The sequence below is a fragment of the Jaculus jaculus genome, chromosome 2, assembly GCF_020740685.1.
Source record: "Jaculus jaculus isolate mJacJac1 chromosome 2, mJacJac1.mat.Y.cur, whole genome shotgun sequence".
In the NCBI taxonomy this organism is placed as follows: Eukaryota; Metazoa; Chordata; class Mammalia; order Rodentia; family Dipodidae; genus Jaculus; species Jaculus jaculus.
In genome coordinates this window covers 160,334,378-160,353,475 of record NC_059103.1, presented here as the reverse complement: position 1 = coordinate 160,353,475, position 19,098 = coordinate 160,334,378, and the positions used below count along the sequence as shown (strand labels likewise).

At 39.4% G+C, this 19,098-nt stretch overlaps 1 protein-coding gene across 1 annotated transcript in view; it reads right to left on the bottom strand.

Annotated features, from left to right (window-relative positions):
• Positions 1-4,295: 4,295 nt before the first annotated feature.
• Positions 4,296-19,098, bottom strand: part of Decr1 (2,4-dienoyl-CoA reductase 1) — a 42,839-nt gene continuing 28,036 nt past the window's right edge. The window contains exons 6-10 of the mRNA XM_045143833.1: positions 10,178-10,277; positions 8,366-8,438; positions 5,515-5,661; positions 4,855-4,917; positions 4,296-4,758 (exon numbers count right to left, since the gene is read on the bottom strand). Coding sequence (XP_044999768.1) covers positions 4,699-4,758; positions 4,855-4,917; positions 5,515-5,661; positions 8,366-8,438; positions 10,178-10,277 — 443 coding nt within the window. The 3' untranslated portion in view covers positions 4,296-4,698. The remainder of the gene's footprint in view (positions 4,759-4,854; positions 4,918-5,514; positions 5,662-8,365; positions 8,439-10,177; positions 10,278-19,098) is intronic.

Here is a 19,098-nt window from a genome sequence, read left to right as displayed (position 1 = left end):
ACGCTGCTTGATGAAAGGGTGAAGTGTGAACACTGTGAAAAACAATTTGTTAGTATCTACTACATGTGAGCATATGCATGCCCTGACCCTGGAGACTATTCATCCACATATACTAACTACCAAGACATTACAGAAACCCAAAGAAGAGACCCGTTCACAGCAGCAATGTGTTTGGGGAAGCTTAAAACTAAACACCCAAATGTCCATCCACAGCAGAATTAACAAACTGAGGTCAAACTGAGGTACCAAAATGGATACCACACGTTCAAAGGAATGTTATAGAACAATGAAAACGCATAAGTAATTTATACATAGAAAATAGTAGAAATAGAAAAATAAAGTGGAATGATTCTATTTATATAGGTTTCAAAATCAGCTTAACTGTGTGGTTAAACATCAAGACAGTATCAAGTCCCAGAGAAGAGAAAGAAGTTCTTGATGGCAGTGGGGGAGGGGTGGTCTCTGGGACCCTGTGGTGTTCTGGTTTACCCCGGCACATGTGTATACCCATGTTGCGATAGCTCATAATTTGTGTGCTTTTTAAACTAAAAGGTTAAAAACAGGCTTTTCCAATGTACCTTCCCTGGACCTTGGATGAACTCCTCTACCGTAAAAGAAAAGGATTGAGAATGAGTACTCTCCACGGCTTTTCCAGATCTAAAATTCTGTTACTCAAAGTCAGCTAGACTCTTGCTGCATTAGTTTCCACAAGAACAATGAGGAAACAATGACTGTCACTACAACGGAAATATTTACTAAGATTTTTCACATGTTAATTACTAGTGACATTGTTGCTAAAGAAATCTTCTTTGACTCACTATTAACTCTCCATTAGCTCAGTAGGATTCTTACAAAAGTTCTTAACAGAGTGACAGAAATGATTCTTGTGGTGACACACTAATGTAATTAAAGCATTGTCGGTCATGGAAAATAGTGCTTATTCACCGATCTAAGTTGCCTTTTTTTTTCCCCTCTCTCATACTCAGAAGGAAATGTCTTAGAGGAAAAGCTCCATGAGTCCCTTTCTGGACCTCTATGCACCACTGGCATGGTCACACCCTTGTCCATCTCTTGTGACACCATCTCATGAGAAACTCTAAGACAGCTAATAAAAGAAAAAGGTATACAAACTCATATAAATCCAACTGTTAAATAAATCGAGACACCAACAAATAAAACACAAAATTCTCAAGGGTAGCCAGGCACACGCCTTTAATCCCAGCACTTGTGAAGCAGAGGTAGGAGGATGGCCAAGAGTTCAAGGACCCCCTGAGACTACATAGTGAATTCCAAGTCAGCCTGGGCTAGAATGTGACCCTACTTCAAAAAACGAAAAGAAAAAAAATTCTCAAGTAACAATAAGTGTGTGTGTGTCTTATTTTTTCCCCTAGTGGCAGGAATTGAATAAAGGCTTCACATATAGCAAGCAAGCACTCCAACATTGAGCCAAACCCCCAAACCACTAATATAAAAAAAAAAAAAAGCTTTCAAAGGAAACATAAAATGATTTCCGTAACAATTTGATGGCTTTCATTACTGGCAGATTTTTTTTATATATATATTTTTTATTTGCAAACAGAGAGAGAGAGAGGAAGGGAGGAAAGGAAGGAAGGAATGGGCGGGCAGAGGCCTCTTGCCTCTGTAAACAACCTCCAAATGCATGTACCACTTTGTACATCTGGCTTTATGTGGGTACTGGGGAATTGAACCTGGGCCTTCAGGCTTTAAAAATAAGCATGAGCCATATCTCCAATCCTTGTTGTCAGGCTTTTGTTGAAATTGTAAATCACACACTGTTCAGAGGTTATATACATTTTTTGGGAAAAAAAATATGGAGATGTATTATGTAAAAGCTTCATAACATTTAACTAATCATACTATTTATAGGTATCTGTCATGAGGAAAATTCTAAATTCTAAAAATGGCTTATGCCTAAAAGGTTCAGTTTTACTTATAATACTAGAAAAGAAAGATTTCTGATTATCCCACTGATGTGTAGAATATAATAAAGCTAAATTCAGAAGTGGATAGTAAAATGGTGGCTTCCACATGCTGGGAGTGAGGGTATGGAAAGTTGATCAAGAGTTTCAGATAGAGGAATTTTTTAAGATCCACTGGCACAGCAGTCAACAGTAATATTAGAATATTTAAAAATAAGAGAGGAAATTTTCAATGCTTATCATCAAACTATCAGGCAGATCAATGATATATTAATTAGCTAAGCTTAATCATTCCAGATCACTTGTATGAAAATATAAAGTTATACCACATAAATGTATCCAATAATGGCCTGCCAACCTAAAATATCAATGTTTTCAAATATATTGGTTAAGGAGGTACCAGCATGCATCCTTAGGGGAAAAATGAAATATTTTTATTTGAGAGAAAGCATTTGACAGTATGGGTATGCCAGGGCCTCTTGGTGCTAGAAACAAACTCTAGACCCATGCATCATGACATGCATCTGGATTTACATGGGTACTGGGGAATGGAACATTGGAAACAGGCTTTGCAAGCAAGAGCCTTTAATCACTAAGACATCCTCCAGGCCTCAAAAATATTTATTTTTATAAAAAGAAAACATGAAAAACTACATATAAACTATAGATCACAAGAAATCACATTATAAAACAGCAGGATGTATTACTGAGTTTATCTACCTGCCACTTAAAAAGACCAATGATTTGAAGACAAGTTGTTGGGCAAGAAAAAAAGATTGGTTGGAAATACCAGCAACCCAAAGAATATGTAAGACTGTCATCAACAAGAAAACATCTTCACTCGGCCAGGCTTCAAGTACTTTTTTCCACACATAAGGCAAGGAAAGGAAGGCTAGGCCCAGAAAAGATGAATGACTAGGCATTCCCTAGGAATCTGAACAGAACCAGGGGGTTGGCTATGTGTTGGTCATGATGCCCCTCTAAGTCTTCAAATATCTTGTTTTATAAATAAATGTTTATTATTTATTTGCAAGGAGAGAGACGGGGGAGAAGATGGGCATGCCAGGGTCACTTGCACTGCAAATGAACTCCAGACGCATGCACTACTTTGTGCATGTGGCTTTACATGGGTGATGGGGAATCTAACTTGCAAGCAAGCACTTTTTAGTACTAAGCAATCTCTCTAGGCTCCAGTATATCATGTTCTTATTTGGTGCATCCTACAAAATGCCCAGTGAGAGCAATATGGCAAGGAATGTCAACACCACTTACTCCAAGCCTATATAATCATCCTGTGAACACATAATTCAACAATAAATGGATTTTATGGATACAGCTATCAATATAAAAAGGTTTCTGTAAGGGGCCTACAGCATGCCAAAAAGAAAATCTGGACAGCCCTGGCATGCCCATTCTCTCTCTCACTCTCTATCTGCCTCTTTCTCTCTCTGTCACTTTCAAATAAATAAATAAATAATAAAAAATTAAAAAAAGAAAATCTGGACAGATCTGTTCAGAGGTAATAAAAGCTAACTTTTCTTATTGGCAAGTTGTACAACAGGAGCAGTCAGCCCAGTGAGTATTGTTGTAAGTATTTCCCACAAAAACAAAATGGATGTTTTAAAAATACAGGCTCAAAATTTTAACTCAGTAGACTTAAGAATTTAATTTTATTATCAGTATTACATATTAGTCAACTCAAATGAAAATTAATAATACACAAAAGTACTTTGTTTGCTAATATGTAAAAGTATTTTATTTGCTTCATTTTCCTTCTTGGTCTACAAAAGCCACGTTCTCTAAACAAAATGAATTACTTCTTCCCCTACATTTTAGTCAGAGTATACCACTTACAATTATTTAAAGGTCTTTCCTGCTAAATAAAGTTTCAAGAGGGAAAGGGCTACAGATTATTTTTTAGCAAAAGCATCTGGTATAATACAAGTTGGAACACTGTAAGATTTGAGTTAATCAGAGCTCTCAAGATAATACAATTCACAAGTTGAAATATACCCAAAATTAGTATAGGTCACGCAGGCTCCATTCAATAGTACAGTATAATATGTAACTGAAATACTACCATCAAGTTTCTCCTGATTTTGCAGATCTCTAATACCTATTCCTTTTTCTGTACTTCTGTGAACTTTTCAGGTCTATCAAAGTCTTTTTTTTTTTTTTTGATTCTCTTCTTTTTATTTAAAAATATTTTTTTAATATTTTTGTTCATTTTTTATTTATTTATTTGAGAGCGACAGACACAGAGAGAAAGACAGACAGAGGGAGAGAGAGAGAATGGGTGCACCAGGGCTTCCAGCCACTACAAACGAACTCCAGACGCATGCACCCCCTTGTGCATATGGCTAATGTGGGACCTGGGGAACCGAGCCTTGAACCGGGGTCCTTAGGCTTCACAGGCAAGCACTTAACCACTAAGCCATCTCTCCAGCCCTAAAAAAAAAAAAATCTTAAGAGATGATATCCCATCTGATTTTTTCTTGAACACACAACAGCTATCTGTGGTCTTACACACAGTATGAATACAGGGTTTGTAAGTTAATTACTTATTAAGGCTGGGGTTACTGTACATTGCCAGAACACTAGACATACAAGAGACCCTGAGTTTGATCCCTACTTGGCACTGAAGCAATAACCAAACCAAACCAAACAAATGGTGTATTAGATTTGAAAATATGCCAAAAAAAATTATAGTCAATTTGTATCAGGATGTATCTACACTAGGATGAAGGCCAGAATAGTCTTAGGAGCCTTTCGTCTTCCGGATAAGTGCTTCTATTGTGTCCCACTCCTCCTTGGTGACCTGATATAGAAGAAAATAGAAATTTAATTGGATTCTTGCATGTTTGTAAGGCTTAGCTCTCCAACTGCTAATACTATATAGACAAAATGGCATTACCTTCTTTAGGGTGTTGAATTCACCTGAGAGAAATACTTCCTCTCCACCATCAAATCTAATGACCTGCAAAAAAAAAAAAGAATACACACACACATATGAAGAATTCTGAAACAAACTCCTTTTTAAAAGCTTCTGAACCACTATTCATTTTCACATCCTAATTGAACATAACATCTCCCTAATACTTACAATCAAAGGCTCAAACTTAAAGAATAAAGCTGATGAATAAACCTAAGTTGACTTATTCTTAGAATCATCTTCCTTAAAAAACTGTATCTAATTTAAATATCATCTTAAGAGTCATTTCTACCAGGACAACTTGTACTTAATAAAATTAACTTGGCAAGGGATTAATGTTACAGAACAAATAATAAATAATTTATTCACAGCTAAGCTTTTTTTTTTTTTTTTTTGGTTTTTCGAGGTAGTGTCTCACTCTGGTCCAGGCTGACCTGGAATTAACTCTGTAGTCTCAGGGTGGCCTTGAACTCACGGTGATCCTCCTACCTCTGCCTCCCGAGTGCTGGGATTAAAGGCGTGCGCCACCACGCCTGGCTACAGCTAAGCATTTTTGAACCATATGTACATTCAGCACTATTAAAATTGGTACCAAAACAGGGCTCTGACATCCCAAAACAATCAACAGACACAACTGCTTACAGCTCCATTGATCCAAGAAGCATAATCACTACATAGAAAAGCCGCAAGATTTGCAAGTTCCTCTACAGTTCCCAGCCGGCCACAGGGAATCCTGTCAATCATCTCTTTCTCAAATTTTCCAGTTGGGTCCAAACGGCTAAAGGCACCCTACAAAATCAAGAAAAATAATTAGGCTGTTGGGGGGGGGGGGGGTTGTGGAGGATGTGTGTGTGTGTGTGTGTTTGTGTGTTACAGCAACCCTTTTCAAATTTGCATAAAATGGGATGTTACTATAGCAACCGGCTCATATCTTAGGCCTTGGAACATAATTTCACTAAATTTTTTACATTCAATTTCAACCATCAAGGTTATTTTGGGGTGAAGAGATGGTTCAGTAGTTAAAGGCACTTGCTCAAAAAGCTGTGATTGGGACTGGAGAGATGGCTTAATGGTTAAAACACTTGCCTACAAAGCCAAAGGACCCCAGTTCGATTCCCCAGGACCCAAGTAAGCCAGATGCACAAAGTGGCACAAGCATCTGGAATTCATTTGCAGTGGCTGGAGGCCCTGGCATGCCCATTCCCTCCCTCTCTCCCTCTCTCTCTCTCTCTCTCTCTCTCTCTCTCTCTCTCTCTCTCTCCCTCTCTCTCTCTCACCCTCTCTCCCTCTCCCTCTCTCTCTCTCTATATATATATATACCTCTTTCTCTCAAAAAAATAATTAAAAAATAAAAGCTGGGTGTGGTGGTGCATGCCTTTAATCCCAGCACTTGGGAGACAGAGGTAGGAGGATCACCATGAGAGGCCACCCTGTGAATACAGAGTGAATTCCAGGTCTGCCTGGGATAGAGAGAAACCCTACCTTGAAAAACCAAAATAATAATAGTAATAATAATAAATTTTAAAATATTTTTTTAAAGATGGGCTGGAGAGATGGCTTAGTGGTTAAGCACTTGCCTGTGAGGCCTAAGGACCCTGGTTCAGGGCTCACTTCCCCAGGAACCACGCTATCCAGATGCACAAGGGGGCGCACGCATCTGGAGTTCGTCTGCCGTGGCTGTAGGCCCTGGCGTGACCATTCTCTCTCTTTCTCTATCTGCCTCTTTCTCTCTCTGTCACTCTCAAACAAATAAATAAAAATGAATAAAAAATTTAAAAAAAAAACAGCTTAAGCTCTGGTTTATTTTTCAAAAAAAATTATTTAAAAAAAGAAAAGCCTGACGGCCCAGGTTTGAGTCCCTAGCACCCACATAAAACCAGATGCACAAAGTGGTACATGCATCAGGAATTTGTTTGCAATGGCAAGAAGCCCTGGCATACCCATTCTCATTCTCTCCCCCCCCCCCCTTCCCTCCCTTCCTCCCTCACTTTTTATTTTTTGCAAACAAGTAACAACAAAAAAAGTAAAACAAAGTTATTTTACCTAACTTTAAAAAATCAATTGAAAATGTAACCCTTTACTTCCTGCTCTTAATTTCTGCTACTTCACAAGGTCATGTATGCATCAGATTAGCTAATGTATACAAATTCCTCAGAAACATATAGGTTCATGTGGCAGAGCACTGGTAATAAATATATCATGTGACTGACCAAGTGGGGAATACTTAAGAGAAGTTCTTTGTCTTCTCTTTTCTTCCCAAAATAATAGAAAAACCATAAAACAACCATGCATGAATATTAAACCCAAGTAGATCTTAGGAAGAAAACTTGGGAATTAAATTGGCCAATTTCTGCTTTGTCCTTGTGATGTGCAGAGTCCACCAAGGTGAAGGTAGGAGCTGACTCATGACGACTGGCTCTGTGCTCTGCAGTCTACATGGTCCTTTCCTCGTTGACACAGGGATGGGGAAGGGCATGCTCTGAAGGTTCCTGGGAGCTCCAGTTCTCACTACCCAAATGTTTTAGTACATGCATTTGAGTTATTTTCCCACTAATTCTATTTCAGTCTTTATTGTTAAAGTGTTAAATAAATAATATTCATCCAGGTTTCTATCAGGCAATTTTTGCTTTCATCTTCTATCTATAAAATTCCTAAATAAATAAGTGGTACCATTTCAAAAATAAAAATTAATACCCAGAGGCACCTACAATCCAATGTACCTCAGTATTATTTTCTAATGTGTTTATGCAATTTGCCTGGGTTTTCAAAGCTATATCCCAGGAATGATAAATTCTGGCTTTAAATGAAAATCAAAAGATATTTAAGAGTGAAGTCATCAAGGGGATAATGTAAGAGAGCAAAAATTGTGTGGATGTTCTAATCATCTGCAATACCATTAGTGGTAATTATGAGTTGTAATGAGTGTCTGTAAGGTTATTAATTACAAGTGGATACATGCCATCAAAAGGATTCTTAATCAGAGAGTCGTAGGAGTCAGATGACAAATTGATTGGAAATGAAAAGGCACAGGGAGGAGTCAAAGAAAATTGGACCTGTGGCAAGACCAAGCCTTCGGGACAGATTTCTAGAGCATCTCTTAAACTAAAAACACAGTTGCATTTCCATGACTTAAAGAAGTGATGTCAGTCATAAGAGAAGACTTTGTTAAATAGGGCAAAAAATTAAAAATACAAGAAAATACGGGTTTATAGTAACAAAAACAAATCATAAAAATGCCAAAATAGATAGCATAAAACACTCTATATGATAAAGACTGGAAAAAACCCTATCATGGCATTCCACATCTGCTGTCTCCTGATCACCTCATTACAGATTAGATTGCATAATGGTGAAGGATTTTTTTTTTCCCCTTGTAACAAAAGTGTCAAACCCAGGCATCCCTGAGATGCCCTTCACATATCCATCAGAATGCAGCCTTCACTGTTTTCCTCTTTAATCACTCCAATGTTATAGTACATCAACTAAAACTTACTTTGGTTCTTATAGGCCCCGGCTGAATTATATTGAATCGCATTCCGTATCTACCCCATTCAGCTGCAAGCGACCTAAAGATTAAACAGACAGAGCATATTCTAAAATATTACACTATATATTAAAGCATGAATATCCAAGATGCAGTACACATTCACAATATGCCAGAGAGCACACCCTAGGCAGCATACGCCATTAGTATTCTATATGTTAGTAAACATCTAAGACAAAGAAAAGTCAGATCATTTTCTCAGGTCATATGGCTAATCTGTCAACCAACCTCAAGGAGTCTAGCGTGAGTCTGTACTCTTGTCACTCTGCTGTATAACTTAGCACTGACACCTGTTTTTAGTGTCCATAGTCACCCACATTCTACACTTTAGATTAACAAATCTGTAACATGATGTTTTGAACTATATATCACTCACATAAAAACGTGAGAACTTCAAGCACATCCCTATCTAGTCCTGAGGTTATGCTTACATTTTCAAAGTTTATTAGTTTTCCTCAGAGCCCTAAGCACTGGATGGCAATGTCTGTTACATCGCAAGTACTTTAATTGGCTAAGAGATGGATTACACAGGTCTAAAATATTAACCACAGCCATGTTTAACCAGGCTTTAACATAATTGTAGAACTGAGCTTCAAAGGAAATAGGACTCTAACAAAATCTCAGTCAATGTCCTAAAGCAAAATATAATATGAATCGCAAACACAGAAGCTTGAAGCAATCTGTTTTAAACATGCATTTGACAGTCTATTTTTCAGTCTGATCTTCTTTTATGTTTTGCTGGTAGGTGTATCTCTGTGTGTGGACAGATACATGAAGATGTGTAGCATGCTGAGCAGAATGTGCAACAGTTAGTGGGAATGAAAGTAGAGGGATTATGATGGACTGATATATGAATAGGAGTTCAGGTGAGAACATGACCTGTCTTATGTCCCACATCCCCTGGTACCCAGCATAATGGCAGGAATACAATAAACACTTACTGAATAAACTGATTAATAAAAAAAAAAAAAGGCCAGGGACAAACCTGGTTAGAATGTCATGATGAGATTTGGCTTTTATACCAAGGAGAAATAGAAAACGGACTAAAGATTTCAGCCAGAGAATGTCATCAGTAGATATTTTTGCTGAATGTACTTTTATTTTTACAAAGGCATTTCTGGTGAGGATGTGAGTATAAAATAAAAATTATCATGCTTTATTGTCTATAATTATGGAAGCTATTAAGTTAAAACATCAAAAAAGGAAAATAAAAATAAAGAGAGAAGACACTGGTAACGAAGAAACACAATTATGACAGAAAGCCAGACAAACAGTGATGAGAACCCCCATCACTGCAGATAACAGGAATGGCCAGGGAGAAACAGATACACGCAGGAAGAACAGGCCAGACCTGGTAAGTGTCTGTGGTCTGTGTTACTCCCATTTACCTTATACAGTACCCACAACAAAAAGATGAAGCTGTGTTAAGGACAACACAAGAAAAAAACACATAGGACAATATGTGTTTGCAGTCCTGTGTATCAAAAAAGGAGACATTAACCACTTAAAATTTTTCAGTTTAGCTTCTCAGACAGGCCATTTATCATAGATTTGACTGCTATATGGGCTACTGGACATTACAGATTTTAGAAATTCCACCATTGCAAAAAGATTTGTTTGACAGTGCTATAGACAAACAAGATTCATCAGGGAGACATAATATGTCTCTTGAATTCAAATAAGTCTTCTGTACTTTTCTCTAGTTGAGGGCTAGAATACTCTTCTTGTTTTCAACAACAGGATTAACACAGCAGTGCTCACTTGTTCAAAGCTTCCACGCCTGATTTGGCAGAAGAACTTGGTACCACAAAACCCGACCCAGACTCAGCATAGATGGTCGTAATAGCAAGAAATGCTGCTCCTAAAATTTTAATGGATACAGTTAATGAACAATGAAGCTACACTCTATTTACATCAATAAAATATGATCCACAGGATGTGGTTCACAGAGGTATAACAAAACTGAATTTATGAAATTGAATTAACGAAAGAGTAATCTAAAACTACATCTTGCCCCTACTATTGGTGTCTTTGAAATGGCTCACTCTGCACTTACTGGGAATTTTTTATCTAGGTAGTCAATACAAAGACCCACATCTGAAAGATGTGTCCCTATAAACACTTGCATAATCAGCTGGGCAGAATTCCCCTTAGCACTACTATAGTATAAAGAAATCAGAATTAAAACAAAATTATGAAGGACTTCTGCCTCCTGCCATGATGGACTTGTAGCACTGCTAAAAACATCACGACAACTGTACAGGAGACATCATACATGTGTATTCTCAGGTCCCTTACAGAAAGCAAAGAAGGACAGTCATTCCCAGAAGGAAAACTGAGTCTCAAGTCTGGACAAATGTCACACTAGACATCTTATGATAAAATCCAACAAGGTCAGGCAAAGAGAGCTCCTAGTGAGCTGTGAGCTGAACTACATCTTGAGTTCACATAGGCTGGGAGGCCCGGGGGTCGGGGGTTGGGTTCTAAGCAACATATGAATGTCTAGGACATTCTGTAGAAAGCTTGGGAAAATCATGCACTAGCAAGAGCCAATGAGCCACAGAACAAAGACTACAATACTCACCCAAATACAGCTGAAACCACTGTGAACTCAGAACAACTGCTTGCTAAAAGAAACCTGTCACACCTCAAAGAAAACCTTAAAATACTCAGACACATCTACAATACAGCTTTCATAGTATGTAATGAATTACTATACAGAGACTTAAGAAAAATAATTGGGAGAAAAGGCAATTTAAAGTCCTGGAAGAGAGAGTGAAGATACAATTATCAGATAAAGACCTTTAGAATTCTATTAGGAATATGTTAAAAGATTCAAAGTAAAGATGAATATAACAAAAATGGAAAATACAAAAATAGAAACAGAATTTCTAAAGCAGAAAAATACAACATCTAAAATTGATTTTTCTCTTTCATTTCTTTACTTTTTCTTTCTTTTTTTTTTTTTTTTTGAGAAAGAGTTCAGGGGCTGTGTAAACAGCTCAGCTGCTGAAAGTGCTCGCCTCATAGGCAGAAGGACTTCAGTTCAAGCCCACGTAAAAGTGATGGCTTGAACTGAGGTCCTCATGCTCACAAGGCAAACACTTTCAGCAGCCTGATACTACATAGTAAATTCCAGGTCAGCCTGAGCTACAGGGAGACCCTGCCTGGGAAAACCAAAAAGCAAAAGAAAAAAAAAAAAAAAAACTCCGGGTATGAGCCAGCTGTGGTGGTGCATGCCTTTAAACCCAGCACACGGGAGGGACAGGTAGGAGGATCACCTAAGTTCTACACAGTGAATTCCAAATAATCCTTGGCTACAGCAAGACCCTACCTCAAAAAACCAAATAAATAAAAAATAATGTGGGGTGTGGTGGTGTGTACCCGCAGTCCTGTTGGGAAGGCAAAGACAGGGAGATCCTGGAGCTACACAGGCCAGCTTAGCCTAAGTGGTGAGCTCCAGGCCAATGAGAGACGCTACCTCAAAAAAAGTGGAATCATTCCTGCAGATGACACCTGAGGGCTGATCTGCACACACATATACAAAAGGCTTCATGTAGCCCAGGCTGGCCTCAAATTCTCTAAGTAGTTAAGAACAACCCTGACTTCCTAATACTGCTGCCTCCACTTCCCCAAATGCTGGGATTACAGGTATATACCACCACACCTGGTATTATTGATGCTGAAGATCACACCCAAGTCCTGACACATGCTGGACAAGCAGTCTACAACTGAGCTACATCCTCAGCCCAAGAGAGGACTTCTAAACCAGATAAATATGATGTCTTAAATTTTAAAATTAAATGAAGGAGTTTAACTCCTGTAGAACAGATCAATGAACTTGAAGAACATACAGAAATATAACCTACCCAATTTATATAAAGACCAAAGGCAAAAACAGTCAAGAAACAAAAGACCAGAATCTCACAGACTAGGAGATCTAGCCTTCTAACACATGTTAAAGTTCAAGAAAGAAGAAAACTGCTTGAGAAATATAAACTGAAAAAAAAATTCAAATTTGGTTTAAAATAAACAAATAAATAAATGAACTATAAGTTACAGCTCCAAAGAGCTTTTTAAAAGTCCCAGTCAGGATAAACAGAAGGAAAACATACTTTAAAAAAACACTAAGGAGGTGCTAGGAACATAGCTAGTAGAGTATTGTTAGATACATGATGCTCTGGTTTCTCCCCAACATGATTTAAATCAGGTGTGATGTACACACCTAGAATTCCAGCACTCAGAGATGGAAGCAGGAGTTTAAAGACAGCCTAAGTTACTTAGCAAGGACCTTGTCTTAAAGTTACAGGGGAGGGAGGGAGGGGAGGGAGGAAAGGAGGAAGCAAGGAAGGAAGGAAGGAGGGAAGGAGGGAGGGAGAGAGGGAGGGAGGGGAGGAGGGAGGGAAGGAGGGAAGGAAGGAGGGAGGGAGGGAGGGAGGGAGGGAGGGAGGGAGGGAGGGAGAGAGGGAGGGAGGGAAAGAAGGAAGGAAGGAAGGAAGGAAGGAAGGAAGGAAGGAAGGAAGGAAGGAAGGAAGGAAGGAAGGGAAATAAGAACCCAAAGAAAGTACACCGAAGGGCTGGAGAGACCGCTTAGCAGTTAAGGCACCTGCCCTCAAAGCCAAAGGACCCAGGTTCAGTTTCCCAGTATCCAAGTCAAGCCAGATGCACAAGGTGGTGCATGTGTCTGGAGTTCATTTGCAGTGACTAGAGGCCATGGCACACCCATTATCTCTCTGTATCTGCTTCTCCTCGCTCTCTCTCACTCTTTCTCTCTCTTTCTCAAATAAATATTTTTTAAAAAGAGAGAGAGACAAGAAAGTATATTGAAGAACATGCGGGTAAGCTTTTTGTCTCCATATAATTTCTGTGTTAGCTTTTTTTCAGGATAGAAACAAAATTCCCTGGAGATTGTGGGGGTGGAGCAGGGGGTAGGAGTACCATTCTGAGGACACGAGAAATAAAAATGATTACATTAGTCACTCTGGCAACTCTGAAATATCAAACTCAACCTTTCGGATAGCTGATAATTAGTTTGCTTCCAAACTCTTACTCTGTAAGACAAGGCATGTAGAGCATTAGTGAGCTCCATTACCGTACACTGAGAAGAAACGGCAGTTTGTCCATTCTTATAGCCAAACTATACTTCAATGGTAACAATTATTTACACAAAGCAAATGTTCCCATAGAAGGCAGACTATCTTCCAATGACAATTTGACAGAAATGTTTTCCCAGTGTAGGAGGGAAGTTACACCATTATAATACAATTCAGATGCTGGAAATGAACTACATTGCACTCTTTTTCTTTATAGGGTTTATTTTCTCACCTAGAAAAACTGGACAGCCCACTTCTTACAATGAAATACTGATTACTTCCATTTCCCCAGAATGGAAACATGATATTTATTTATTTATTATTTATTTATTTATTGCCTATATTCATTTCCCCTCACTATAAGAATTTGAAATTGTGACAGTCCAACAAGAAAGATGACTCATGGTAAAACAATTAGCCAGTAGACTTCAAACAGTAAATGATAGTGCTAAAAACTCAAAATAAAAGACTGATATTGCCAGTTACTACCATTAGAATATTTATCCATCAAACAGGTGTGTAAATGGCAAGATTTTAACAGCCTCATGCAGACAACAGCATGAAGTTATGCTATTAAGTAATATAGAAAATGAAAGAAAGAAAAATGGAGGTCTGGAGAGATGACTCAGTGGTTAAAAGCATTTTGTGAACAAACATGACGGCCCAGGGAGATTTGAGAAACCACTCAAGTTCAATACTCAGCAGGAAGTAGACATATATGTCTATAACCCCAGACCTATAGAGAACAAGGAGAATTACCAGGGATATCACACACACACACACACACACACACACACACACACACACTCATCCCCCCCCCCCCCTCTCTCTCTCAGTCCTGGCATAACACTGGCTCAAGTAAGGATGGGTGGAAAAAAGTGATGGAGCAGCACACCTACTGTCCCCTCCCCTCCAGTCATCAGAAGCAAGGCTCCCCATGGGCACATAAATGTGCACACACCACAAACACATACCACATTACACAAAAAAATTAATAGAAAAAAAAAGAAAAATAAGCACATAGAGCAGTGAAAGAATAAAGCTGAAGGACATAAATTAAAGCATGAGATACATCCTCACCTCTCCTTTACATAGGTCTCTGTAAGTTTTGTTACATCAGCAAAGCATGACCTTTTTGTAATCAGAAAATGGTAGGGAGGTGAAATTGGTCCTGAAAGATCTAATGAGTAGGAAAAACAGACACAAAACAAAAACAACAAGCAGGATGTTTAAATGCATTATGACACTGGTCAACAGGGAGCCTCTCACTGAGAAGTGGTTCTGTAGCTTGGCACGAAGATGCTCAACAGCTAAGCTGAGGAGATAGTTCAATGGCAAAGCGTTTACCACTCAAGCAGTAAAATCTATGTCAGATCCTCAGCACCAACTAAAAATGTACGGCATGGTGACATATGCCTGTCATCCCAAAGCTGGGGAGGGGCAGACAGACAGATCAATTGTCTAGCCTATCGGGTGAGCTCCAGAACAATAACACATGTCTAAAGGAGGCAGATAGCTTTCCCAAGGAAGCACACCCAAAATAGTCCCGTGCCCACTAAATGCACATACACACACGTACACACACATACGTACATATACACACCATGGACACACATACACACACACACACACACACATGTACCCAAATGTGGACACACATGCACATGTACACACAAATATACACACACATACATTCACACACACACACACATGTACACTGATGCAGGAAAAGAACAACTACTTAGAAGCAGGAGACTAGATAGACTGAAGGTTGTAGATCATGGATGAGGAAGGGAAAGTAACTACCATCTTCACAATGGAAATAAGGATCCTTGAGCTAGAGAGATGGCTCAGCCGTTAAGGCACTTGTCTGCAAAGCCTAACAAGACGGGTTCCATTCCCCAGTACCCACATAAAGCCAGATATACAGTGGCACATCTATCTGAAGCTTTCTGGAGGCTATGGCATGCCCATTCTCTTTCCCTTCAATAGCTCTCTGTTTGCAAATAAATGGAAATAAATATGTATGTATGTATGTATATATGTATGTGTGTGTTTTTCATATGTTTTTCAAGGTAGGGTCTCACTCTAGCTCAGGCTGACCCAGAATTCACTATGGAGTTTCAGGGTAGCCTCGAACTCCTGGTGATCCTCCTACCTCTGCCTCCCAAGTGCTGGGATTAAAGGTGTACACCACCACACCCAGCTGGAAATATTTTTTTTAAAAAGAATACTTGGATGCTTTATATTGGTGTGTTCATTGTTCACTGAATATATACTCCAAGATAGCTGCAAGACAGTTTTTTTAAAAAAGAAAAAGAATGGGCTAGAGGTATGGCTTAGCAGGTAAGGCACTTGCCTACAAAGCCAAAGGACCAAGGTCTGATTCCCAAAGACCGACATAAGCCAAATGCACAAGATGCCACATGTGTCTGGAGTTCATTTGCAATGGTCAGAGGCCCTGGCGCACCCATTCTCTCTGTCTGTCTGTCTGTCTGTCTGTCTGCCTGCCTGCCTGCCTGCCTGTCTCTCTCTCTCTCTCTCTCTCTCTCTGTTGATTTTTCTCTCAAATAAATTTTGAAAAAAGAGAAAACAATAGTAAAGTGAATTTTGGGCTTTAGAGGGCTTAGCAGTTAAGGTACTTGCCTGCAAAGCCAAAGGACCTGGGTTTGATTCCCCAGGACTCATGTAAGCCAGTTGCACAAGGTGGCACATGTGTCTGGAGTTCAGTTGTAGCAGCTGGAGGCCCTGGCACGCCCTTTCTGTCTTTCTCTGTGTCTGTCTCTCTCTATCTATCTGCCTCTTTCTCGATCTCTCTCCAGTGAGTAATTTAAAATTAAAATTTTAAAGAATTTTAAAAAAGAAAAGAAAACCTTGTGTTTTCTGATAATACACCAGAACTTCAAGAATACAAAGTAGCCGGGTGTGGTAGCGCACACCTTAAATCCCAGCACTTGAGAGGCATAGGTGGGTAGATGGCTGACATTCAAGGTCAGCCTGAGACTACATAGTGAATTCCAGGTCAGCTTGGGCTACAGTAAAACCCTACGTCAAAAAAGAATACAAAGTATTTTACTCTGTTCAAAACTTTCCTAACTATCAACTAAAGGATTCTTCTCTTAGTCCTTCTCCAGTTGGTGATTTATATTTATTCTTTTTCTTTAAGTAGGCAGTTTTTTTTTTAAATATTTTTTTGTTCATTTTTTATTTATTTATTTGAGAGCGACAGACACAGGGAGAAAGACAGATAGAGGGAGAGAGATAGAATGGGCGTGCCAGGGCTTCCAGCCACTGCAAACGAACTCCAGACGCGTGCGTCCCCTTGTGCATCTGGCTAACGTGGGACCTGGGGAACCGAGCCTTGAACCGGGGTCCTTAGGCTTTACAGGCAAGCGCTTAACCGCTAAGCCATCTCTCCAGCCCTAAGTAGGCAGTTTTACTGAGAGGCAAAGTAAAGTAACAGTCTCCTGGGCCTGGGACAGCACTAAGTGGGGCTTGCCCGTACTGATTCTTCTGTTTCTCTGGTAGACTCCTGGAAAGTCTCCTTCAGACGTAAGTCCAACAATACCCATCCTCTCTCCAATTCCTTTTAATTTCTTTTTCTCCTTCAGTTTACAAGATGAATCTGTCAAGATGGTGACCCCCATAAACTCATGTGTTTGAATACTTAATTCCCAGCTGGTGGCACTACTTGGGGGAGACTATAGAACTTTTAGGCACAGGAACCTTGCTTGGAAAAGTGTGTCACTGGGGCTGGGCCTTGAGGTGTTATAGCTCCTTCCCACTGGCTCTTACTATGCCCTCCGTGCCGATGTGACACTGGTTTCCTCTCACTATGTACTTACAAGAAAAGCGAGAGAGAATGAGACAGAAACGGGCACCCCAGGGCAAATAAACTCCAGATGCATGTGCCACTTTGTGCATTTCAATTTACATGGGCACTGGCGAATCAAACCCCAGCTTTCTTTGTAAGCAAATGCCTTAAACTACTGACCCATCTCCCCAACCCATTAGTTGTTAATTTCACATCAATGTTGATTATCCCTTAAGTCTAGCCTCCCTGTCCCAATAAGACCACAGCACTATTGATCTTCAGTCAGCTGCTGCCCCTCTCCCAGTATACACTGTCACCAATTCCTATGCCCAGCAAGTGAGCTTCATCCTGTAGACACTGGTGCCCTCATCCACTTTGGTGGACTGGTTTCCTGGTGAAAGGTTCCATACTTTGCTGCCTGCTGAACCAACCCCCAGGTTTACCCATGGGGACATACTTAAGAGCTCTTAACACTTGAGCATCTTAGTGGCTGATCCAGGGCCAGAACAGACCTTCAACACTACTCTCTTCAACCCAGGGATCCAAAATCTGTCTGGCCACATCAACTGACAAGAATAAAAACTGACTTTCATTTTCTAAAACATCTTACCTAATATATCTTTAATGAAGTCCAGAGAATTTTAATCCAATGTGATGAATAAAAATAGACTGAAGTCTGTGTTAGTATGAAAGGCAATAATGAGAAGAGAGTCAGGCAGAGACGGAGAGTGCCAAAAATGAGCAGGAGAAGTAAAAGGGTAACAAGTCAAGATGAAGACAAAAAGGTGAAAGAGACAGAGATATAAAGGAAGAAATCCAAAATTGAAGAAAAAGGCATTAGAATGAGAAAGAAATGTAGAGGAGGAAATCACACAGGGCAGAAATGGAAGAAAGACAGGATGCAACGGCAGATGAGCAGAGTAAGCCCCCTCTTCTATCTCCCTCCATGATCTAATCAATCCATTCTGGGGCGGGGGAGGGGGAGTAACAAAAAAACAATGGCATTACCAAACTCCAAATTAAATTTTGTCTATTTTGCTGGAGTGGACATGTGTGATCATGGATTGTGATGAGTGCAGAAAGGATGGAAAGTATCAGCATTTTAAAAAGCTGTGAAATAAAATAAAACAAAAAGCTGTGCCTATCTTTCTTGTCAAGCTTTCATCAATGTGCACATGCTGTCTCAAATTGGCTTATGAATTAGCCATGCTACACAGAAGAAACCAAACCTCCCAGACAAAGGTTTGGGAACACAGCCAAGAGCCAGGCCAGTTCCATGGCCACCTTCCTCCCCTTGAGCCACTGAGGACCTGGTCCCTGGTCAGTGTGCACTCTGCCCTCTGAGAAAACGCCCTGTCCTCCAAGCCCCAGCATCATCTTATTCAAGGACAGTCTTGTCCACCTCTGCTTCAGGCATGCAGCGCAAAGCCTGGTACACAAAAGTCCACAGTGTCTAATAAATAAAGTATACTAGTTCTAGGTATATATATATATATATATATATATATATATATATATATATATATACACATATACACATACAGGCATTACACGTTTACTATTTATAGAAACATGAACTTCAATCAAGAAATTTGTTCACAGTTGTAATGAAAAAATTCTAGTAACTCCTCTCTAAATCTATTCTCCCTGTAATGTTCTCATTTATGTCATTATCATCAAAACTATTCACTGTTCAGCTACAAACTCTTATATAGTCTGTTGCTCTCCTAAACAACTTCTTTACGAGCCAGGCCATCTCTCCATTTGCTAAAAAG